The following is a 25,476-nucleotide window of genomic DNA, read 5'->3' as shown; positions in this document are numbered from 1 at the left end:
TATATATTTTTTAGCAGAGAATCTAGAGAATAAAATGGCGAGTGTTGCAATATTTTATGTCTCACAGTATTTGTGCGGCGGTGTTTCAAACGCAACTTTTTGGGAAAAATTAACTTTCATGAATTTTAAAAAAAATGAAAAAGTAAAGTTAGCCCAATTTTTTTGCATAATGTGAAAGATGATGTTACGCCGAGTAAATAGATACCAAGCATGTCACGCTTTATAATTGCACGCACTCATGGAATGGCGACAAACTACGGTAACTAAAAATCTCCATAGGCAACGCTTTAAACTTTTTTTTACGGTTACTGGGTTAGAGTTACAGAGGAGGTCTAGTGCTAGAATTATTGCTCTGACAATCGCGGCGATACCTCACATGTGTGATTTGAACACTGTTTTCATATGTGGGCGCAACTTTCGTATGCGTTTTCTTTGTTGCGGGGAGGGGGGCGCTTTAAAATAAAAACTTTTTTTTTTTTTTTATAACATTAGGTTTGGTTTTTTTTACACATCCCTTGCGACAGTAATAGGTGGTGACAGGTACTCTTTATGGAGGGATCGGGGGGGGTCTAAAAGACCCCCGATCCCTCCTTTGCACTTCAAAGTATTCAGATCGCCAAAAACGGCGATTCTGAATACTGTGTACTTTTTTAAATCCAGCGCCATTGGCAGCCGAGAAACCCGAAAGTGACGTAATGACGTTGCTTCTGTGTTTCCATTGCAGAGACTGAATCAAAGCCGTTTACGGCTTAGTTTCAGTCAGCGCCTGGACACTGAAGGCGCCGGATGGAGGATCAGGTCTCCCGGTGGGACGGGTGGCCCGGTCAGAGCGGCGAGATGGGGGGGGGGGGGGGAGGGATGTCCCCTCCTGCTCCTCCGGCATAACAACCGAGCGGCTTTTAGCCGCATCTGTTATGTCTGGATAGCCAATCGCCCGCGCTAAACAACGGTACCGGGATGATGCCTGCAGCTGCAGGCATCATCCCGGTATAACCCCGAAAGCCAAGGACACACATATGCGTACGCTCGGCGTAAAAGGGTTAAATGAAAGTTTGTGTGACTGAAGTTGAGCTTTTTAAAAAAAAAAAAAAAATAGAAGTTTGTAGGAAACACACACACACACACACACACACACACTCCTATGCTGCAGCTGTCCGGCTCTAAGCACAAGAACCGATTGATCACATGCCCGCTGACTGCTCAGAACAGAGAGTGGTCAACTAACTCACCGCACTCCATTCTGCCCCTCCAGCACTCACTGGAATGTTGAGCCACGATTCTCTTTTGCTACATTTCTGTTTTATCAAAATACTTCTCAAAGTGCTAAAACTCATGATAATTTATTTTCTAAATAATGTATTTCTGTTAAGAATATTGAGTATGGCATTTTGTACCAGCTTGGACCAATATAACCATGCATACACCATAAATGCAAGATCCTTCTAGAAGCTGCAAATAACTGTAGTAAACAGCGCTACTCCAACAATCCCCACTAACGTCCTGTGACAAGCAGCTGCCCTGCTGCATTGTGAACAGCCACTGAGCATTGGTGCCATTCAGAGAGCATGTTGCATTTTCTCAATTAATGCAAAGCATTCTCTGATTAGACAAGGTGGAGATGCACAGCAGTGGTATCATGCTCTCTATTCTTGTCCAATCGGAGAACGATTTGCATTAATTGAGAGAATGCAACCTCAGTCACTGTGACTGAGCAGGCAACCTCCCATATGTTCATAAAGCAGCCATTTGACATGGACCGCAGAAGCTAGTGGAGATCTCTGTAGTATAGCTTTGTCTACTACAGCAATTTCCAGCCTCAAGAAGGATCCTGGGTATGGCAAATGTATAGTTACATTGGTCTAAGCTGGAATTCCTGATTAATATCAATTTAACATAGGGATGGGTTCACACCATGCCTGCACATGAATCACAAGAAAAAGCTATGTGTTCTTGCGCGATTCAGACTCCATGCAAAATGCACCCCATTTGCAATCTGCAGCAGGTGTCAGTACTTTTATGCCATGCGATCTTGTTACAGCACATCTTAAAAGTAGTGCATGCACTACCTTGGTGCAGTAAGATTGTAGCCTATTCAAAATGAATGGGCCGATATCGTACCACACAGAGCCGCATGTGCCTCACACAGGAATGCACATAGTTTTCCCGTGAGATACAGGTGTATGCGCATGCTGTGAACTGCCTCTTAAAGTTAAAGGGGTGGTTCACCCTAAAAACGACTTTTTATTTATTACACTGCCCCCCCACATTACAATACGATTAAGGGTATTAATTTTTTTTTTATGCTGTACATACCTTTGTACAGCATATTCACCCCAGGCATCCGGCTTGCGAGTCCCGCGGGAGTGGGCGTTCCGAACATGTCTGTGATTGACGTTTGACCAAAAACGATCTCCCCCCCCCCCCCCGTCGCGTAAGCCGCGTCACGGTTGGCGAAAGGAGCCGAACGGCGGGTCGGCGCATGCGCATCGCCGTTCGGCTCCTTTCGCCAATCGTGACGCGGCTTACGCGACGGGGGGAGCTCGTTTTTGGTCAAACGTCAATCACAGACATGTTAGGAACGCCCACTCCCGCGAGACTCGCAAGCCGGATGCCAGGGGTGAATATGCTGTACAAAGGTATGTACAGCATAAAAAAAAAATTAATACCCTTAATCGTATTGTAATGTGGGGGGGCAGTGTAATAAAAAAAAATCGTTTTTAGGGTGAACCACCCCTTTAACAGGAGGATATTAAATGCTGAAATAAAAGATCTTTGCTGAGGGGCTCAATCATTTGTATCATGCTGTAGGTTTTAGATACACAATGTAAATGTGATGATGAATTGAAACTCACTAATATTACAATGTCAGAAATTTTTCATTTCTCTTTTCAGAACAAAGAATGATCTAAAATAAAACACACAAGCAGTTGATTACAAAAAGTTTAAACACTAAAATATATCCATATAAAAAAAAAAGTTTTCACTTAATCATGGTTACAAAAAGTCCAGAGTCACTTTGTTAAAAGGAAAGGGTACAGTTCAATCACAGCCTGGGTATTTTTTCTTCAGCCATGTCAGTCTGTAGGTAGTGGCATCCATCCAACTGGTGCCCGATGGCATGCACAGCTTTTTTTTTTTTCTTTCCTTTAGCAGGTGGATATCACCGATCCTCAAGAATCATTAGGAAGACCAAACAACTTCACTGTCCCAGCTTCACGACTACTGTCATACTTTCCATCCTTGTCATCACAAGCAAAGGCTAGAATATACCTCTTAGGGTGCCAGGCCACTGTGAAAGTGGGAGATTCACACTGAACTTCACACAACTTTTCACCTGCAAAAATTACCAAACATTAACATATATAAATACATAATCCTTAAAAAAATAAAAAAAAGCTCTGCCTCTTTCTTAGGCCTTGTGCACACTGGACATTTTTAAAGCTTGAAGGTTTTTTTTTCCCGCAGCCAGTAATCTTCCCAGCAATGTTATCCTATGTGTCCATGCACACGTAGGCTGTTAGTGTTTCTGGCTGAGAAAAAAAAAAAAAAAAAAAAACACACCCAAGAACTAGTGGGTTTTGAGAGGATTTTTTTTTTAAATGTAAAAAATGCTCCAACTCTGATAAAAGCTTAAAGAATGCTGAAAAACGTGGCTAGTCATTGTTTGAGCCATACGCTTTTGTGGAGGTGTAGTTTTGCTAAAACACGGTACTGCAAAAACACATTCTACAGCTTACGCTACTGGCATTCTTATAAACATCCAGTATGCATGAGGCCTCATACATACTAAGGGGCAACTTTGACAAAACATAAATACTACACAAGTGCATAGTATAACAAATATCAGTCTTTAGGAGATTCAAGTTCTATACCCCCTGCTAAAGCCTGCCATCCCTCGTGCTTTTTGGAGGTGCTAATGAAAGATTATCACTTTGTCCAACGGAAAAACAACAGTGTCTACAAATAGCTCATCCCTCAAAGATTTTATACTTCTACAACCATAAACCCTCATAGTCTCCCCACTGCAGTATCCCAACTTATCTAAACTTCGGCATTGGCTTTTAATTTGGGATGACATCACAGCCCTCCACATGACAATGTTTGTGGATAGTGATTGGCAGCCCAGCAAGAGCTCCAGTGGTATGGAGAGGTAGGCGCAAGTATAATTGCCTGGCAAAAGTGGTTGTAAACCATAGACATGAAATATGAACAGAGCATATCCCTCTATAGTGTATACTTGTCTCAATCTAATGAACTAAGTGCCATTTTTGTCTGCTGCCTCGTTCCTCTGCTATAAACATGAGTCACTTTTGATGAGCTTTCCCGATACCAAGAGGAAAATTGTGACAAGGCAGGGTGCTCCAGCTGATTTACAGCCTCAGCTCCTTTCCTGTGTGAGAGTGTGTCCCTTCCCTCCAATCAGCTCTCAGAGCCTCTCCTCATTGATGAAACTTCAGCTCTCAAGACCCCTGCTTTTCAGAGCCAAGAGATCCTGTGAAACTGCAATTGTAACTGCTGCTGCCAAAGACAGTGCGCCAATGAGGAGAGAGAGAAGCGGCCAAGTCGTAGCTTCGTACCTAAATGGACACCCACCCAGAGCAGTGGCTCGGCTCAGGTGCCCCATACAAGCTGTTTGCTATGGGGGTAGGAGGTAGGAGCCAAGAGCACCGGCAGGGTACTGACAAGAGGAGGATCTGGGCTGTTCTGTGCAAAACCACTGCACAGAGCAGACATTTTTTTTTTGGTTTAAAAATGACAAAGTAATAAGACTTTAGTATCACTTTAAGAATACACTGTACACAGAACACTGAGGCATTGGCCTGCAGTGGAATATACAGCATTCAGGATTACATTTTTTCTTGGTGCATAACATTTTTTTTTTTATGAACACACAATCAGTAGCTTTGTTTGCATACACTTTTTAAGACCTGACAGATTCATGTTAATTACAACATTATACAAGAAGCAGCCCTCAAAATTTCCACACACCTGATCACATTTGGCAAATAGAAATAAGCTGAGGGCGAGTGTGGAGTAGGGGCAGACTTGGCCTGGGGGGGCAGGAGGCAATTGATCCCAACCCCCCCCTTAACCTGCTATGATGCCCTGTAAAAAGAAAAAAGCAGCTTTGCTTCTGCCAGCAGCCGGCATTTCAGATCCGAGCTGTGTCACAGCAGAAGATCCTTTGTCAGATCCGGCCAGCTCTCCTCCCGATTCATTGGCTGCATTGATTGGCAATAAAGAGCTGCACCGTTTTATGTTAATATTATTTTAAAAAAGGTGGGAACTAATGCGCATACCGAAGGGAAATAATCTAAAACCTAAAATAAATAGCAGCAGCCACCGAAAAATGTTCGCACATGAATAATAATATTAAAAAGAAGGTAGGGGGCGCTCACTGACTGAATAACTATGCAACTAAATGGGAAGGATAATTGATAACATAAAAACTGATAAATTAATGGGGTGTTCCAGGCTTTTTTTTTTATGTTTATTAAAAGTCAGCAGCTACAAAAAGTGTAGCCGTTTGCTTTTAACATACACTTACCTGTTCCCCGGTCCAGCAAAGTGCCGCTGGGAGCTTCGTTCCGGTTCCCCCCCTTCACCGCCAGCGCCTCCACTGCAACTGTGGGCACCCGGCCGTGACAGCATTCGGCTTCACGGCCGGGCACCCACTGTGCATGCACGAGAGGCGCCATTTGATTGGACAGGCGATCGCCTGGGACCTGTCACGTGTCCCAGGCGATCGCCTACAGGGAGGGGCTGCCAAAAGGCCATTAGCGTATTCGCCTTTGCAGCCCCTCGGCGGAAGGAGGAAGTGGGACAGGAAGTCCCACCACTCCTGAAGCCCCCACTCCCCCCCAAAAAAATGACATGCCAAATGTGGCATGTAAGGGGGCGAGGAGTGGATAAAGCGGAAGTTCCACTTTTGGGTGGAACTCCACTTTAATAAAATGTCCAAACAAATCCAAAACATGCAATTCCAGTGCAAATATAAACTTCTCAAAAGGAAAGTGACATAGTTTGTCACGATACACATGAAGGACTTGGAAGCCGTGGTGACGCACTCCCGGCCGAGACTGGGGTTCATATGTTTATAACGCTGACTGTTCTGTTTTATTGTAAGTGATTTTTATGTTTAATAAATCCCCCCTTTTTTAACCTACTGCACTATGGAGCGCTCCTTTCTCTCCTCTATGTTATTGTGAGCCGATGTGAGGAGGCTGGCCATGTTTGGAGCTTTGGATCTGTGGATTATTGGATCTCATCAGGAACTTGTGTGTGTAAGCCTGCTGTGGATGTGAAATCAGGAGCTGGGACGGCAATGAGAAGAGAGCAGTAATCAGTCCTAAAGAGATATTAAAGCAAGGCTTTTACTTTAAGCCTAATAAGGCGAGGGGCTGGGGAAACTGTTTTTAGCACCTGCACTGGAAGAAAAACAGCACCTGCACTTTTGTAAATCACCGTGATCCTGTGAAGATTGCCTGCTTGCACTTTGAGTTTTTTTTGCACATCAGTATGAAATATGAACTTTTTTGAAGACTTTATTTTGTATGACTTTTCCACTTTTATGCACATTGATTGATGTCAGTTGCACATTTATCTATATTTATTTACTGGATTTTTATCCACCCGTCTTATATGGGTTACTGATTGCCTATTTCACTTCTTTTTTTTTCCCACTTGGTTTATTTTTGCACTGGAATTGCATGGACATTTTATTAATTGATCAGTTTTTATATCTTATCAATTATCCTTCTGTTCACCCATTTAGTTACATAGTTATTCATTCAGTCAGTGAGCGCCCCCTACCTTCTTTATGTTAATATTGTTAAAGTTGCCATTAAAATTAATTTTTGTAACTTAATTCTGCATAAAAAATTTAACAGCGTAATTTCATGATTTACAGGGGTGTGTTTAGGGGCGGAATTAGGGGCTGAGTGGGGAAACTGGTGGCAAGTAACTCCTAATGCCTGGCTAGCAGCCCTGCAAATAGTATTGCATGGGTCCTTTTCACACGAGCGGGCCTCCTGGTGGACTTTGGTTTGCTCAGCAGGGGATCGCTCCACTGATCCCCACTGAGCAGGTGGATGACAGGTCCCTCACCGCTCACTGTGCTGAGACAGACCTGTCAAGAGTCCTGCTCTGCTCTATAGGGAGATCGAATGAAAACGTACAGTATGTCAGTTTTCAGCCAATCTGCCAGATGGATGGAAAATAGGGTCACTATCCATCTGGATTTCATGGACAGGATCGGATAGCAGCAGGTGTCAGCGGACATATCGCCGCTGACATCCGCCACTCCAAAGGAGTGAATAAAGGCTCTGATCAGGTACGCCTGAAAAACCAACAGGTGGACCTGATTGGAAAGCCCATGTGAAAGGGCCTTATCGCTGCACTGAGTAAAAGGTCTAGACCTTTATTTAACCTAAATAAGGTAATTCAAAGCCACCAGCAAGGGATAGGAGTACAGTAGGCAGCCTAAACAAATCAAGTGCCTGTATGCCAAAGATTGTCCATTGGGAACAGATTTCATTTTAAATGGAGTCTTTTGAATTTGCAGCTTAGCACCTGAGCTGCCAAATATTTCTAAGGATTGCAACCCTTGGGCTGAGGAACCTTGTTGGCTTCATAATACATATAAGTTGATAAGGACTATACTACGTTTGAGTAGAACTTAAATTCATATATCAATAGGGATTTAAAAAAAAAAAAAAAAAAGGGGCACATAATATATTGGACTCTTAAAGAACCCCAAAATATTTTTATGATTCTCTGCTCAGTTTTTCTGTATAAATATGTTTAAAAATGATCTGGACAATACCTGTTTCAACATGGGCGATGTCAATGAAATGGTCCTCGGAAGCAGACGCCAACATTTTTCCATCATAGCTGAAACTTAGTGTTCTCACAGGCCAATCCAAACTATAAACAAAGTAAAGACAGCAATGTAATTATTTTTTTTTCATATATACAAGAATTTTGCAGTTACAGGTCACTGAATCAAATAGACAAAGCAATCACTTTCTGAAAGTTGGTATTTTGCATATGCATAGGTAGAGTCTAGCTCCAATCACAGTACTTAGGCTCTTTGAAAATTAATTGAAACACAAGCACTGCAAATTGGGTTGGGGCTTATGTTACTGTGCAATTTTTTTTTTTTTTTTTTTTAAGCTGTAGGGGCTTATTAAAGTGGCTTGCATGTATGGTCTTTTACCTTATGGTACACATACAGCTTCACTTGTAGCTGCCAACGTTCTGCTTGAGGAAAAGATATAGGAGCTTCCATTGCTATAACAGGAACAAACATGCAAATAAAGACTGAAGTCAGAACTGCATACTTATTCTACATCTGTGCTTCAGTACCTAAAGTTAATTGTTTTTTACCTCAATGCATTCCCTGCATCAATCCACCACTGTCTCGCCTGCAGCACCACTGCTCCAACCCCCTAGTCTCACATGAGACTCCAAGAGCAGCTGGAACTATAATCAGTCAAATCCTGTGAGGAGGGAGCAGAGGGCATGGCCAAGCCACACTGTAGGTGTCTATGGAAACGGCTTGCTGAGAGGGCACTCAGGGGAGAGGAGCAGCAGACAGCACCAGCAGGGTACTCCAGAAGAGAAAGGTAAGGTACTGCTCTGTGCAATACCATTACAGAGAGCAGGTGCTGCAAGTATAACATGATTTTTTTTTTTTATTTGAATAAAAAAATAGCTTGCTTGTGTTTTTAGCAATAAGAGCTAAAAGTCATTATGGCAAACAACATGCGTTATAGCTTAGAGAATTAAGTTAATACATTCTCTATGCTTCAAAGTTAAATATTCTCACTATGTGAACATGAGTGACTGTTTATTGGCGACTGTGCTGTCAGAGCTCAGAAACATACCGTGAAAAACAGCGTACACACACTAGCTCTTCTATATCCCATAAACTGACCAGGGCATCGGCACTGCCTGTTGCAAAGTATTTCCCTGTAGGATCAAACTTAATGCAGATGCAATTGGATGGGTGCGCGTTGATCGATTGAATTGGCTTTAACTCTGGGTAGCTACAGAAAAAGAAAAAAATATATATTAGCATATCAAAGTTATATAAATTACAATGAAACCAAAAGAAAAAAAACATAGACCCCCATAAAAAGTGGAACTGAACTCAAAAATAAAACATTTCTGTATTACAGGGGAAATGTAGAAATGCCAATTGTGCATATGCAGTACCCGGGAAAAACCATTTACCCAATTCAGTGGCTTTGGAATAGAATTGTCTGCACCAGTGATTATTTGGGTACTTATGGTAACTGCCTGTGGTCTCCCCAACGCTGATCTTTTCTGCATTTACCACCCCTTGTTTTGGGTTTTTTCAGCACAGTAGTGACAACATTAAATTTCACTCCAGAGATCCTGAGACTAAAAATGCGCAAAAATTCCCTCTAGGTCCCTTAAATAGCCTGGCTCCATATGCAATAGGCCTTCATTCATATAATCCAGGTTTGGGAGTCCCTAGCATATATTCCATGAAATAAATATATATATATATATATATATATATATATATATATATATATATATATATATATATATATATAAGTTTTGGACTCAGAACCAGACCCATCATAGAACCAGGTTGTTTAAATTAACTCAATGCGTGTAGGCCATTGCACCGATTTTATTGCACATATATAGCACAAATATTTATAAAAAAAATATCCTGAGACTAGCAGTGCCTTAATTCTCACACGCATACTAGAAGTGCACCGATATTTTTCCCGGATGAATGCTAGATAAAAAAGGCACATTTTTTTTCCCCTGCTCTAGGGCTGGTTGCAACTGCATTGCATTGTTTCAGAAAGTCACTGAACAGGGAATAAACAGTGGTAGGTCACATACCTCAGAATGTTGATGCAGCCATTCCCATTTGTGAGGAAGAACATATTGTTATCATTGTTCCACGAGATTTCATTAACCTCAAATTTGAACTGCTCCTCCGCTCTGGGGCGGTAGGTTTTCACATCTATAAAAGTGACTACATCATCCTTATTGCCTACTGCAATAGTCTGACCATCTGGGCTCCAGCAGATATTTATGTTTTCACCTATAAGCAAGCATACAAATAGAGATAAGACAGGAATCATTGTAGTACAGTGCACACATTTACAGAGGCAGCCTTAATTTTTCCCTTAAACCCCTTTCACACTGGGCAGGGGAGGCGCAGTGGCATTATAGCGTCGCAATTTTTAGCGCCGCTATACCGTCGTATTTACCGCGATATTCGCCACCATCGGTGTGGTTTTAACCCCCGCTAGCGCGCGAAAAAGGGTTAATACCGCCCACAATGTGCCTCTGCAGAGGCGTATTGCCGGCGGTATTACTGCAGTTTCCCATTGATTTCAATATGAAGGAGCGGTATAGGAGAAGTAAACACCCAGCTCCTATATCGCTCCAAATATGCTGCTTGCAGATTTTTTTTTCCTCCCACCAGCGAGCTTTCACATTGAGAATGCTGGGGCAGGATTATTTCAGGCGTTATTTATGCGCTATTTTTAGCGCTAAAACGGCTGAAATACGCCTCAGTGTGAAATGGGCCTTACAGTAAAAGGTTTCCTGCAAAAAAAAAAAAAAAAATTAAATATCCAGTAAACATATCAAATGGAAGGTGCACTTGTGCTACGTAAGGCTGGGTTCACACCCAAGACGAATCTGCCGCACAGCAGGGGTCCGATGCGTCCTGGTTCACCGTTTTAGGTTCAATTTCAGACTGAATTAGGGTCTGAATTCTGACCTGAAACGGACCAAAAAGGCACACGTTTTTCCTGCAAAAGGCACCGGACCTGCTGCGGAGATATGTAAACCGTCTCTATAGAGCGCCAATCACATTCTCCTGCTATGCGCATCCAATTCGTATAGGTGTGAACCCGGCCTTAAGAAAAAAAAAAAAACATGTGTGCCTGCTGAGAAACCTTCCACTCACTCTTTATTACCATTGGTCTCCAGGTTAAGAGGAAAGGGGTAATCTCCCAAATACATACAGAAGTGCTAAACCCCTCTCCAATTTATGTTTAAGCTAGAATTGGGGTTTTAAAAGGAATTTCCAGTCAGTGTTAAACAATTGAAACATATGTAGGAATTGTTCTACCAGGCAGAGAAAAGTGTAACGTCATGACAAATGCTACACAGGAAAAGGAGAGTGGCAACACTTTTCAGAGCCTGCAAGTCTCAAGTTTAGAATGCTAATGAACATCATATTGAGAACACATCTTGAGCTTCCTCTCAGTACCTCATTTTCAAGGCCTGACTACGGAGGAATATAAATTGTGATTTTAGATTTTCAGCTCATTTCAGGAGTGAGTCGTGACCCAAGACTTGGTGTCAGAGACTTTCAGGCATTGTGAAAGTGTACTCAAATGCCTTAACCACTTCCCGCCCGGCCTATAGCAGAATTACGGCCAGGGGGTGGTTCAGTTATCTTGACTGGGTGACATATGACGTCCAGCAGGATAACAGCCACTGCACGGCCGTCAGTCTGACACACGGATCTCTGTAAAGAGCCTCTGATGGAGGCTGATCACGATATAAAAAAAAAAAAAAAAAAAAAAAGGGAGCAGTTGATCGAATTTTCCTTTACTCGCGTCAGATAGACGCGAGTAGAGGAGAGACGATTGGCTGCTCTCCTGACAAGGGGGGGGTCTGTGCTGATTGTTTATCAGTGCAGCCCCCCCTCGGATGCCCGCCCAGGACCACCAGGTATGCCACCCTAGACCATGAGGGATCAGCCAATCAGTACCCAGGCAGCTGCCAATCAGTGCCCATCAGCAATGCCTGCCAGTGCCCACCCATGCCCCATATGAGTGCCCCCCCCCCCCCCCCCCCCATGAGTGCTCAACAGTGCCGCCTATTGGTGCCACCTTATCAGTGCAAAAAAAAAAGAACCATAGAGATGCTCAAATACCACCAAAAGAAAGCTCTATTTGTGAAAACAAAATGATAAAAAATCCGTTTGGGTGTAGCATGACCACGCAATTGTCATTTAAACAGTGACAGCGCTGAAAGCCGAAAATCAACATTAACACAGAATCACAAACAAATGCAGCTTTGGTTGATCACAGGCCACTGCAGCACCATATGATCAATCAAAATCAGAATAAAATCAAGGATTGCATCAACAACTTTCTAAAATGCATTAACCAATAGATAACACAATATGAATTATTTTACCCCATGAGTCATCTGCTGTGTGCCCTTTGCTGCCAACTGTTCAAATAAAGAAAAAACCTTTAATATATTGCAGACAAGCAGGTTTGGCAGGTGTGACAGAGGCGTGGCTGCGTTGCATTTTTAAACATTTGGAATGTTTTCTCTGGTAATGAAAAATTCCTGGACAGCTACAAACTAAAGTACTGAGGTTACTCACCTTTTGTTGTAACAGTTGTGACGCACCTTTCAGATCTAACATCCCATATGCGTATCGTCTTATCTCCTGAAGCAGTGACAAAGAGATCTGGGTTTGTGGGGTGCCAGCACAGTTGGTCCACACTGTCTCCATGGCCACGGTAATTAAGTTCTCTTACCTACAATAAAAAATAGTCATATGGAAAAAAAAAAAAATATAATAATTAGTCAGGAGAGTTCACCCTAATATAATTGATTGTGTGAAGCGAGATGTGTATTTGATCATATGATAGGGAAAAAAAAAAAATGTAACACATCAATTATCCACTAACAGAAAACCAGATTACCCAATATGAGTTTATTTAAGGCATGTTCCTCTGAATTAATACAAAGTGAAAAAAAACCTAGGGAAGGGGAGAGGGGGCAAGCAGGAGTGTCAGGACGCCCATTATCACATAGCTCTTTTCTCTATCTGCAAAGTAGAGAGTGTCCTGACACTCATGCTCGCCCCCTCCCCCCTCAATGGGCTTTCTCCACACCAAGGAGAAAGCCTTGCATTACTGTGTGTAGTTACAGACAGAAGTACAGGAAGTGAGGATTTCTCAGAAGAAATAAGGACATTTAAAAGCAAAATCGAAGGATGAGGTAAGTGAAGAAGGACTATTTAGGGAAACATTTTTTTTTACCTTTGCAACCCCATTTAAATTGTCACCAACCACATAATTAGATACCAATTATATTAGCCTAAAGTGTAACTCCACTTTCGTTGAGGAAAACAAAAACACACCACAACATTCTCCCTCTGGGTAAATCTATGTACATTGCAAGGATTTAACATACGTTGTTGCAGATTCCTACTTGTTTCTGCTCTGAAGGAAAACAAAACAGTTTGAATCTGAATGGGAGTGGCTCTTTCATTAAATCGGCCGATGCACTTGCAGTGTTCTGAGGAAAATGCAGGGTCCGTATCCCTTGAGGAGCATCTCACCAAGAAATTGATTTGCAGGGGATGCACAAGGCATTTTACAGGGAAAAAAAAAATAAAGATAAAAAGCACTCCAGATTGAAAAAGGTAATTTCTGAGAACATTGAATTACAATATGGATTGTGTAGCATTTGTATATGCTATATATATATATATATATATATATATTTTTTTTTATTTACTATTATTTTCCCCCCAATAAAGTGTTGTTACCCTTTAGTTATATACAAGAAAGGCATCAACAAATGATTACAATGTTTAGCTGAATCATTGTAATAAATCTACAGCATACATGAGATTAACCACTGGGCATGTAAACCCCCTTCCTAACCAGACCAATTTTCAGCTTTCGGTGCTCTCACAATTTGAATGACAATTACTCAGTCATACAACATTGTACCCATATGAAATTGTTGTCCCTTTTCCCTCACACAAATAGAGCTTTCTTTTGGTGGTATTTAATCACTGCTGGGTTTTTTATTTTTTGCGCTATAAAAGAAAAAACTGAAAATCTTTGTTGCCGTTATAAAATGTAGCAAATAAGTAATTATTCCTTCATAAATTTTGGCCAAAATTTATACTGTTGCACATCTTTGGTAAATTGGTGGATATTATTTGGTCTTTGTGAAAGTTATAGAGTCCACAAGCTATGGTGCCAATCCCTGAAAATTTATCGCACCTGGAGTACTGACGGCCTATCTAATTTCTTGAGACCCTAACATGCCAGAAAAGTACAAATACCCCCCAAATGACCCCTTTTTAGAAGGAATACATTCCAAGGTATTTAGAAAGAGGCCTGGTGAGTTTTTGAAGTTGTTATATTTTTACCACAATTCTTTGCAAAATCAGGGGTTTTTTTTCTCACAAAATTGTCATATTAGCAGGTTATTTCTCACACACATCATATGCATACCACAAATTACACCCCAAAAACACATTCCGCTATTCTTCCCGAGTATGGCGATACCACATGTGTGAGACTTTTACACAGCGTGGCCACATACAGAGGCCCAACATGCAGGGAGCACCATCAGGCGTTCTGCAGCACCCAGGCCAATTCTGACATTCCTCTCCTACATGGAAAAATCATCATTTATTTGCTAGAAAATTACATAGAACCCCAAAACATTATATATGCTTTTTTAGCAAAGACCTTGGAGAATACAATGGCGGTCCTTGCAACTTTATCTCGCACAGTATATGCACAGCAACATTTAAAAAAAAAAAACACAGAAAGGTTAGCCCAATGTTTTTGCATAATGTGAAAGACGAAGTTACGCCGAGTAAAGGGATATCCAACATGTCACCCTTCAAAATTGCACACACTTGTGGAATGGCGCCAAACTTCGCTACTTAAAAATACCCATTGGCAACGTTTTAACATTTTTTACTGGTTGCATGTTTTGAATTACAGAGGAGGTCTAGGGCCAAAATTATTGCTCTCACTCACATGTGTGGTTTGAACACGATCCTGGCTTCGATTGTAGCGGTGAGTCGGTAGAAGCACCGGAGGGCGAGACATCCCCTCTCGCCTCCCATAAGAACGATCAAGTGGCGGAACAGCCGCTATGATCATTCTTATGGTGTAGGGAATCGCCGGCTGAAAAAGCTGATATCTGAATGATGCCTGTAGCTGCACCCATCAGATATCCTGCACAAAGTCAAGGAACTCTCCCCCCCCCCCTCATCTCAGAAAATCTAGGGTGAGGAGTAGGTTATTGTTTAGGGTGGAGAGGTGGGGTGCAGCCTATCAGTGTTTATCAGTGCCCACCAATGCAGCCTATCGGTGCCACCTCATTAGTGCCCACCAGTGCAGCCCGTCAGTGCCACCTCATAATTAAAAAAATAAAATACAATGGTAGTCATTTTAGAGGAGGGGGGGGGGTACAGAGAGGTGGCTGTGGAGGAAGGGGGGTACAGACTAACACCCTCCTGTGGAGAAGGTTGGATGGTGCTGGCAGCTGGGCGTGGGTGGGGATGTGTTGTGGAGAGGGATAGATGGTGCTGGGCGTGGGTGAAAATGCATTGTTGAGGGATGGATGGTGCTGGGTGGGGTTGAAGATGATTGCATTGCGAAAATGGAGGAGGATGACTACGTGGTGATGTGAGTTACATTGTGAAGAGGATCTCCACAATGTAACTTTCATATGCACCCAAAGTCATCCTCATCCATTTTTATTAATGTCAGCTTGTCAGCCTCTGCCAGGTTTCCCTTTAAAATTAGTTTTAATAAAGTCTGCAGGGGGCACAGTAACCCAGACTAAATTTTTGTGACTTACCCTCCATCCATAATGCTTTCTGGTATCTATCTGTATGCACCTGATAGGGTTAGGTGCATGCAGATAGACACTGATGAGCTGACCAGCCAATCACATAAAACACAAGCAACCAGCAGGCTCTGCCTCAGCAGGGAAGGAAGAGGAGCTTAGCTAGTGCTGACCACGATCTCCTGCTGGGGGGAGTTACTAGTCAGACAGCGGAGGCTCGGGCTTGTGACATGCTAATGATGTATTGTTCCTCTGCTACAGCTCCCGGAGGGAGGGGGGGCGGGGCAGTGCGGTACCAGTGAAACTTTCTCTTTCCCTTCTATAGTGGCCGGCCGCCGCGGAGGTGAAGGATTCATTTTACATGCTGCGGGAGCGGAGCCCTCGTCAGTATTGCTGGCGACCCGGGTAAAGTATTAACAGCCGCAAATCGGCCTGGCTTCCACAATAATCGGCCGATGCCGATTACTTAAAAATGGCCAAATATTGGTCGACCTCTACTCATACATCTATTTCCCAAAGACAACCTCTGCATATGACACTGAGCACGTGCACTCAACTTCTTTGGTCGACCATGGCGAGACCTGTTCTGAGTGTAACCTGTCCTGTTAAACCACTGTATTGCCACCGTGCTGCAGCTCAGTTTCAGGGTCTTGGCAGTCTTATAGCCTAGGGCCATCTTTATGTAGAGCAACAATTTTTTTCAGATCCTCAGAGAGTTCTTTGCCATGTTGAACTTTCAGTGACCAGCAAGAGTGAGAGCGATAACACCAAATTTAACACCTGCTCCACATTTACACCCGAGACTTTGTAACACCAATGAGTCACATGACACCGGGGAGGAAAAATGGCTAATTAAGCCCAATATGGACATTTTCACTTAGGGGTGTACTCACTTTTGTTGCCAGTATTTTAGACATAAATGGCTGTGTGTTGCGTTATTTTAAGGGGACAGCAATTTTACACTGTTATACAAGCTGTACACTCACTACTTTACATTGTAGTAAAGTGTCATTTCCTCAGTGTTGTCACGTGAAAAGATAATGCAGGAAATCAATAAATCTGGTCAGAAAGATTCCAGATCAGGGGTGTCAAACTAAATTTCATTGCGGGCTCATCAGTATTATGGTTGCTCCTAAAGGGCCGGTTGTATCTGTAAGACTATATTAACCACTTAACCCCCGAACCATATTGCTGGTCAAAGACCAGAGCACTTTTTGCGATTCAGGACTGCGACGCTCAATTGCGCGGTTGTGCGACGTGGCTCCCAAACAAAATTGGCGTCCTTTTTTTCCCACAAATAGAGCTTTCTTTTGGTGGTATTTGATCACCTCTGCGGTTTTTATTTTTTGCGCTATAAACAAAAATAGAGCGACAATTTTGAAAAAAAAATAATATTTTTTACTTTTTGCTGTAATAAATATCCCCCAAAAATATATAAAAAAAAAAATTTTCTCCTCAGTTTAGGCCGATACGTATTCTTCTACATATTTTTCGTAAAAAAAATAAAAAAAAAAAAAAAAAAAAATCGCAATAAGCGTTTGATTGGCGTTATAGCGTTTACAAAATAGGGGGGATTTTTATGGCATTTTTATTAACTAGTAATGGCAGCGATCTTTTTTCGGTACTGCGACATTATGGCGGACACTTCGGACACTTGACACATTTTTGGGACCATTGGCATTTTTATAGCGATCAGTGCTATAAAAATGCATTGGATTACTATAAAAATGGCACTGGCAGTGAAGGGGTTAACACTAGGGGGCGGGGAAGGGGTTAAGTATGTCCCTGTGTGTTATCTTACTGTGGGGGGGGGGGGGTGGCCTCACTAGGGGAAACACTGATCCTCTGTTCATACATTGTATGAACAGAAGATCAGCATTTCCCCTGCTGACAGGACCGAGAGCTGTGTGTTTACACACACAGCTCCCGATCCCCGCTCTGTAACGAGCAATCGCGGGTGCCCCGCGGCGATCGAGCCCGCCGGGCACATGCACAGGAGTCGGGGGCGAGCGGGGAAGAGCGGACGTATAGCTACGAGCTCTCGCCCAGGAGAGCCGACCTGCCGCCGTATAATGACGGTGGCTGGTCGGCTAGTGGTTAATGCATTTGATTACTGGTTTTAGTAATACCTTTAAAGGGCTTGTAAAGCCCCATGTTTTTTTTTACCCTAATGCATTCTATGCACTAAGGTGAAAAACCTTCTGTGCTGCAGCTGCCCCCAGAGCGCACGCTCCCCCCTTTCCTATCCTGAACGTTCCAGCGATGTGCACGAGCCCAGCGACTTTGCCACTGTCTAGGGTCCTCATTGGATAGATTGATAGCAGCAGGAGCCAATGGCAAATCCAGTGACACAGGAGCTGGGGGCGGGGCCACTGTCCAAGTCAATAGAGGCAGCAGCGGAACTCCTAAGCGCACGGGTGCCCCCAGGGAAAGATGCTCTACATGGGGGAACCCGATGAAGAGGAGGGCGGCCACCATGGCACCCCAGAAGAGGAGAATCAGCCCTGAGCTCTGTGCAAAACCCTTTACACAGAGCAGGCAAGTATGTTATTTAAATAAATAAATAAATAAATACGTCAAACACCTTTACAATCACTTTAAGCGTTAAATTGTGATGGGCAGGTACAGACTAGAATGGAGCCCATTTATACTCCTATAGTAGATGATGCAAGTCTAAAAAAAGGAGGGTCACATTCCACTCGTATCATCCACAAGAAACTTTATTGGAGACTGCTCAGACAGAACATGGTTCTTCCATGGTGTTGAGTTCAACCTGAGCAATCTCCAATAACATTTCTTGTGGATGATACCAGTGGTGTGCGATCCTCCTTTTCAACTGTCAAGGAATTATATTCTCATAATTATAAGCAGATATCCAGAGCAACACCCCACACATACATAATATGTAAAGAGCCCCCCACCATCAGAAGTCAAGAGTTCCCCCACCCTCCCTTACTTACTTCACACCTCCCTTTACTTGTGCTGATCCTGGACAAAGCCAATGGCGAAGCTAGGAAGCAAAAAGTGCATCTGCTTATCTGCTGCTGACTGCTATGGCAAGATGGGGACAGACATGAGAGGGGTACGAGGGCCACATGAAATGGCCTGGTGTTTGAGACATGCTCTAAAGCAGTGGTTCTCAACCTGGTCCTCAAGTACCCCCAACAGGCCACGTTTTTGGAATTTCTCTTAAAATAACTGTCCAAAATACCAAGCCATTGACCTATCGACTTAAAACGCCTGTGCAAGATAAAGGAAAATCTGCAAACATGGCCTGTTGGGGGTACTTGAGGACAGGGCTGAGAACCACTGTTCTAAAGAATGCTGGAGTGAACTGCTATATAAGTAAATGTAACAGCCGGTAATATAAGGAAGCTGCTTGTGAAATGGTTAGTCCCACAACAAAATGACTAAGGCCGGGTTCACACTGGTATGACATACGCTCCGACTTTAGAAGTACATGTCGCATCATGAAGTGTGTAAATCAATGGTTTCCTATGAGAGCCGTCTTAACTGGTCCGACTTTGAAAAAAGGTTCTTACACTACTTGGTCCTACTTCAGCCCATTGAATATCACTGAAGTTGGATCAAAGTCGGATCATTGTCCTAACCATCCGACATGGTAATTACAGCAGAAGTAAAAGGTCAAAAGACAAGTCAGACTATAACAAAGTCGGAGCAAAATCTTATCCTGGCAGTGAAGTCGGATGGAAGTAGGATCGATGTCGCAGGGCAAAGTAGGACGATAGTCGTACAACAGTCGTGTCGTACCAATGTGAACTCGGCCTGAAGCAGCAGCTACTAAACTCATCTCTAGCCACAACTGTCTTTTTCATTTTGCAGTGTTGAAGGGTTAGAACTAGGGATGCACCGATATATCGGCCAAAAACAGCTGTTTTGGGGAAATGCCGGAACAGCTTAAAAATTGCCGATAATGACTGCTTGCACGATCACCGCTGACTGTCCCGTGTCCTCCTCCAGCCCCCCTCCGTTTTGCTGCAGTCTCTCTCCCTCCGTGTCCCCCTCGGCGTTTCCTTCTCCTCCGTGTCCCCCTCGGCGTTTCCTTCTCCTCCGTGTCCCCCTCGGCGTTTCCTTCTCCTCCGTGTCCCCTGCCCTGTTTCTCTCTCCCTCCGTGTATCCCTGCGTGTCCCCCCCCCCCCCCCGTGTTTCTCTCTCCCTCCATGTATCCCTCCGTGTCCCCCGCCGTGTTTCTCTCTCCCTCCATGTATCCCTCCGTGTCCCCCGTCGTGTTTCTCTCTCTCCCTCTGTGTAGCCCCCGTGCTTCTCTCCCTCTGTGTAGCCCCCGTGTCCCCCCCCCCCTGAGTTTCTCTCTCCCTTCGTGTCCCCCGCCGTGTTTCTCTCTCCTTCCGTGCTCCTCCTCCAAACCCTGGAACTGTACCGGTAGGAGCCGGTAAATCCGGCTCCTTACTGTTCCGAATGGACAGAGTCAGTGATGACTGACTGTCCATTCACATAACTGAAACATCGTAAACTGTGTTTACAATGTTTCAGTTTATGAATGAAGAGAAGCCGCTGTCTTCTCTCCATTAATTTTCCACGCAGCTGAAGCTGCAGAGAAAGAGATTGGGGAATCTGTGTCCCTAGTCCCTTTCCCTGTCTCAGAGGGGAGATGTCAGAGGTCTGTTAAGACCCCTGGTATCTCACCAAAGCCCCCCCAACAGGGTTGATTAAAGAAAAAAAATTGCAATAAATAAAAAATGAAAATAATAATAAAGAAAAAAAAAACACACTGGCAATCCACTAAAAAAAGAATAGTAATTATTTTTAAAAAAAGTAATTTTCGGCCTGACTTTTTATTTCAGTTCTGAAATTTCCATTTTGGTGCACCACTAGTTAGAACCTTTGTCAGTAAGCGGCAAACCCAGCAATAAATCGCGATAAACGTGTCAGACAGAAAGGGATGAAAAATCTCAATGAGCACTAAGAAAGCAATAAAAATAAATAAAAATAAATTCTAACAGAGTAATGATTAGATTCTATGTCAGGATTATATTGCGGCCTTTGTTATTCTCTACCCACAGCCCATGCCCCGATTCGCATGAAGCTCAATTTGGGCATATTTGTTGCGTTTTCGAAGTAGCTGAAAACAAACACATACCAACAAACGATGTAACAAATGATAGTTCTCTCTATTGATGAATACAAAAACACCAAAGTTCCAGAAGCTTGAAAAACATGCGTACAAATACGAGAGAAGACTCCCTTGGGGGCTGTGCATTTGTGGGATTCACATGTGATTCTGTGCGGTGCGATTTCAGTCCATTCATTTTAAATAGGCTAAAACCGCTCTGCACATGCTACTTTTTAAAAATGGACAATACAAAAGTACCAAGTACCAAGTCCCAAAAGTGTTATCCAGTGCGGGGCAAACACTATGTTTGGGACTTGCATTCGGGGGGCTGTTAATCTTGTATTGACGCCGGCTGCAGACCGCAAATGTAGTGCATTTTACATGCAGTGAGAATCACACTGTGTGGGCATTGTGTGAACTGGCTATAAAAAAATAAACATAAAAATGTGATGCTCAGGTGTGAATTCAGACTAACCAAAAAGGTACACACTGGCCAATGGCTTGGGCTAAACACTGCAAGAGCCTGTGCATTCCACCCACAACACACACTTGCTTTATGCAACACAAGTTTCAACGCAGGAAAAAAAAAGCCATAAATGCTCCTTGATCATAAGGTCAACTTTCGCCTTCGCTTATTTTATGCAGATAGTGCCCTCAAACATTCCCTGAATCAGAAAGCCCAAAACACAAGCTGAGCCCACGGATGGGAGTGCACAGCATATACAACTCTGGGCTGACAATGAAAGGTCCTATCACGTGACCGGCTACCAGCTGGGTACCGTGCAGTGTATGCTCGTGTTCCTCCCCTCTTACCAGTCGGTCTTTCTCCAGAACAAACACGCTGGCCGTCTTGTCGAAGGAGCCGGAAGCGAGGCGGCGCCCATCGCAGCTCCAGGCCACCGAGTGCACCTTGGCGCTGTGTGCCGGGAATTCTCGGGTCTTGCTGTTTCCGCGGAAATGTTCCTGCAGCGCCTGAGCCGACATGGCGAGCCGCACTGCACACGTCACTAAGCTGCGACGACCGGTGGCCCACTGCCATGATTCTACTTCCGGGTTATCGGCCCCGCCTTCTCTGGTTATATACAAATCCTATGAGAAACCAATGCCTTTCAACCAGTTCCTTTCATTTTGCAATTCACCTTAGACCGTTGATAACTTTAATTTAACAGGAAGGTACAATGGGAATATACTTGAATATGTTAACAAAGCCCACAGGACAAAAATATTTAATTAACGTTGAACTAAAGGCGAAACTTTTTGCCATGCTTGCTGTTTAACCACTTCATTACTGGGCACTTAAAGCGGGGGTTCACCCTATAAACCCAAAAAAAAAAAAAAAATGTTTTGTTCTACCATAAAATCAGGCATTGTAGCGCGAGCTACAGTATGCCTGTCCCGATTTTTTTTCCCCGTACTCACCGTTTACTCGTACATCGAAGATACCGACTCCCCTCGGTGAATGGGCGTGCCTATGGAGACGGAGGATGATTGACGGCCGGCTCTGGCGCGTCACACTTCTCCGGAAATAGCCGAAATAGGCTTGGCTCTTCACGGCACCTGCGCATAGCCTGTGCGCAGGCGCCGTGAAGAGCCGAGACCTACTCCGGCTGTCTTCGGGGAGAGTGACGTGCCAAGGCCGGCCGTCAATCATCCTCCCTCTCCATAGGCACGCCCATTCCCCGCGGGAGCCGAAATCTATAATGTACGATTACAAGGTGAGTCCGGGGTTAAAAAAATCGGGACAGGCATACTGTAGCTCGCGCTACAATGCCTGTCTCGATGGTAAAATCATGTGAGTGAGGGTGAACTACCGCTTTAAACCCCCTTCGTGCCCAGCCCAATTTTCAGCTTTCAGCGCTTATCATTTTTTTCCCACAAATAGAGCTTTCTTTTGGTGGTATTTGATCATCTCTGCGATTTTTATTTTTTGCGCTATAAACAGAAAAAGACAGAAAATTTTGAAAAAAAAACGCAATATTTTTTACTTTTTGTTATAATATCCCATTTTTTTTTTTTTTTTTTTTCCTCGGTTTAGGCCGATACGTATTGTTCTACATATTTTTGTTAAAAAAAAATCGCAATAAGCGTATATTGATTGGTTTGCGCAAAAGGTTTAGCGCCTACAAAATAGGGGATAGATTTATGATTTATTTTTTACTAGTAATGGCGGCGATGTGCGATTTTTTTTGTCAGGCCTGCGATATTGCGGCGGACATATCGGACACTTTTGACACAATTTTGGGACCATTCACATTTATACAACGATCAGTGCTATAAAAATGCACTAATTACTGTATAAATGTGAATGGCAGGGAAGGGGTTAACACTAGGGGGTGAGGAAGGGGTTAAATATATTCCCTGGGTGTGTTCTAACTGTGTGTGGAGGGGGACTGACTGGGGGAGGTGACCGATGCTGTGTCCCTATGTACAAAGGACACAGCATCAGTCTCCTCTCTCCCTGACAGGACGTGGAGCTCTGTGTTTACACACAGAGCTCCACGTCCCTGCTGTCACCGCTGATCGCGGGTACCTGGCGGACATCGTGGCCGCCAGGCACGCGCATCAGCATCTCAGCGATGCGCCGGGCACAGTGTTTCCCCCGCTGCGCGCCCCCAGCGGCGCGCGTGGGGAATGCACATAAAAGGATGTCCAGGGACGTCCACCTGGCAGTTGAGAGCCGCGCTGTGGACGTCTTTCGTCTATAGCGCGGCTCTCTAGTGGTTAGCTAATTCTATTTTGTTACTGTTGCCTTGGGGCCTTGATTTGTACATCACTGTACCTACTGTAGTACACCTGTAATGTAATGCTGATTTGTCTAATAAACTTTTCCCTGTTAAAAAGGCGAAACTTTTCTTTCATTTTGCGTAACGAAAGGGAGATTTAAAATGAAACAATAAAAAATGTTGCCTCGCTAAACATAGATATTAAATAAACAAGTCTCCATAAAGTGTGAACAACCGGCGCTGTTCTAAATAGTGAAGTAGTGCAGATGAATTCCTTGATGAACATCCGGTAACAATGAGTATAATTGATGTGCGTTTTGATCACCCAAGTGAATGCACATCAGTTTGGTTTATTCCATCATTTTAATTCTTCCAATGCATGCAATGTTATGTAATTATTCAATAATATTATATTATGGTGTGGAATTCCAAAAATCCAGCTATTCAAAAATCAAGACCTGCATTTCAGCCCCTTCAGATATGGTATGGACTTTAAAGCGGAGGTTAGGCATAAAAAAAACACTGTAACTGCTGACTTTTAATAAGGACACTTACCTGTCCAGGGTGCCCGCTTAGGGTGACCACGTGTCCCGGATTGCCCAGGACAGTCCCGCATTTTGCAGGTCTGTCCCGGGCACATTCATTCCAGGACAATACAGTGTCCCGGAATGAAGCTGACACAGCCACCCCCCCGGGCCAATCTGATGCCCCCAAAAAAGGCCGCCATATCACCGCTTTACTCACTGACAGTACTTGCCCTGGCCAGGAATGCCTGGAGGAGCACAATCCCGCCCCCTGCTTGTGGGTGGGGAAATCATAAATCCCGCCTCTTGTGTCCAATCACTGTGCTGTGATTCGTTACAGCAAAAGCCGATTTTTGGGAAGGGAGGGTTTCCCTGAATGGTAGTGTAACACTACCCGCGAAGGAGCTGCTGGTTGTTTTGGATGGCACCTTACCTTGTGGCTCCTCTGCCATCCTAGGGGTGTATAGTGAATATAGCAGTAACGGAATGTCCACGACAGGTGTCTTTTTCTGTGCTCTTTATTACCCAGCCAGATAAAAACATTAAAACTTGTGATGAAGAGTAGAGGTGAAACAAAAGGAGAAGTAGCAGACTCAGGCACAACAATAGGGAAACAGTCCTGCTTCCAACAATACTTTGTATTCTTTGCCACTCCAGTCAGAGTGGGTATAGCATACCTGGACAGGCCCACTCTTACTGACCTGGCAGCCAGGGTATCGCTCGAACTTGAAGGAAAAGTCTCTGCCACAGACCCTCCTGAATGGATTCAGGGAAAAGCCTCTGCCACAGGCCCTCCCTGTGATTACAGAGATGATCCTCCTTGATAGAATTGCGCCTGGATCTCCTTCAGATAGTTTTCAGGTACCGACTGACAGGTGACCAGCCTCTCAGTGTCCGGCTACCTTGATCCCCGGTGGTTTGTCGAGACCCTATTGGATCACCAGCCTCTCACTGGCTCTTCTCAGATGGACTCCCCACCAAACTGCTATCTCTCTTGGGATCTTCAGGATTGGGAACCCAGTCAACTACTGGGCTCCCTGCCACTGCTTAAATGTTCCGGACCAACATGGTCACGGAACCAGGAACACTGCGTCGCACACGCACCCTGGCCCGGAAGGCCATTACGCCGGGGCGCCGTGATGCAGTCACCCTGAAGGTGGGTGCCACACTCCGAAGAAGACCCAGACCAATGGCGTCTGCCCCATAAATACCTTCCGCAGCAGGCACAGCGAGGCTGAACCCTTCTGATAGGCTGCTGGGGAAGAGCACTTAAACCTCGACTCCACTGCTGCCACCCATCGCCCTGGGGTATGAACTACACCACAGCAACAATAGACAGCCCACAGCACAGCCAAACTGGAACAGAGACCCAGTTTTGAACATAATAATTGGATCAGAATCAGTTAACACTCTAATCCCCATCTAAATTTAACTAGCACAGGTACTTTTTAAGAAACCAGGCGCTATAGTAGTTTGGAAATGTGGTCACCCTATGCCC

The 25,476-nt window shown here is 44.0% G+C and overlaps 1 protein-coding gene across 2 annotated transcripts; it reads right to left on the bottom strand.

The window, feature by feature from the left end:
• Nucleotides 1-2,927: 2,927 nt before the first annotated feature.
• On the bottom strand, nucleotides 2,928-21,775 carry THOC3 (THO complex 3). 2 transcript variants are annotated; one of them, XM_040344470.1, is made up of 7 exons: nucleotides 21,545-21,775; nucleotides 12,410-12,566; nucleotides 12,214-12,249; nucleotides 9,889-10,093; nucleotides 8,889-9,050; nucleotides 7,826-7,926; nucleotides 2,928-3,334 (listed from the first exon to the last, which is right to left on the bottom strand). In XM_040344470.1, exons 1-7 carry the CDS (start codon nucleotides 21,713-21,715, stop codon nucleotides 3,171-3,173), a joined length of 996 nt encoding a protein of 331 aa, XP_040200404.1. In that variant the 5' UTR covers nucleotides 21,716-21,775; the 3' UTR covers nucleotides 2,928-3,170. The 2 variants fall into 2 exon arrangements, with proteins under 2 accessions (XP_040200404.1, XP_040200405.1); XM_040344471.1 differs by lacking the exon at nucleotides 12,214-12,249 and having other exon boundaries at nucleotides 21,545-21,773.
• Between the last annotated feature and the right edge of the window lie 3,701 nt (nucleotides 21,776-25,476).

Source organism: Rana temporaria, chromosome 3 (genome assembly GCF_905171775.1).
Source record: "Rana temporaria chromosome 3, aRanTem1.1, whole genome shotgun sequence".
NCBI lineage: Eukaryota > Metazoa > Chordata > Amphibia > Anura > Ranidae > Rana > Rana temporaria.
Note: the sequence above shows the minus strand (reverse complement) of the source record. Positions and strands in the feature narration are given on the sequence as shown.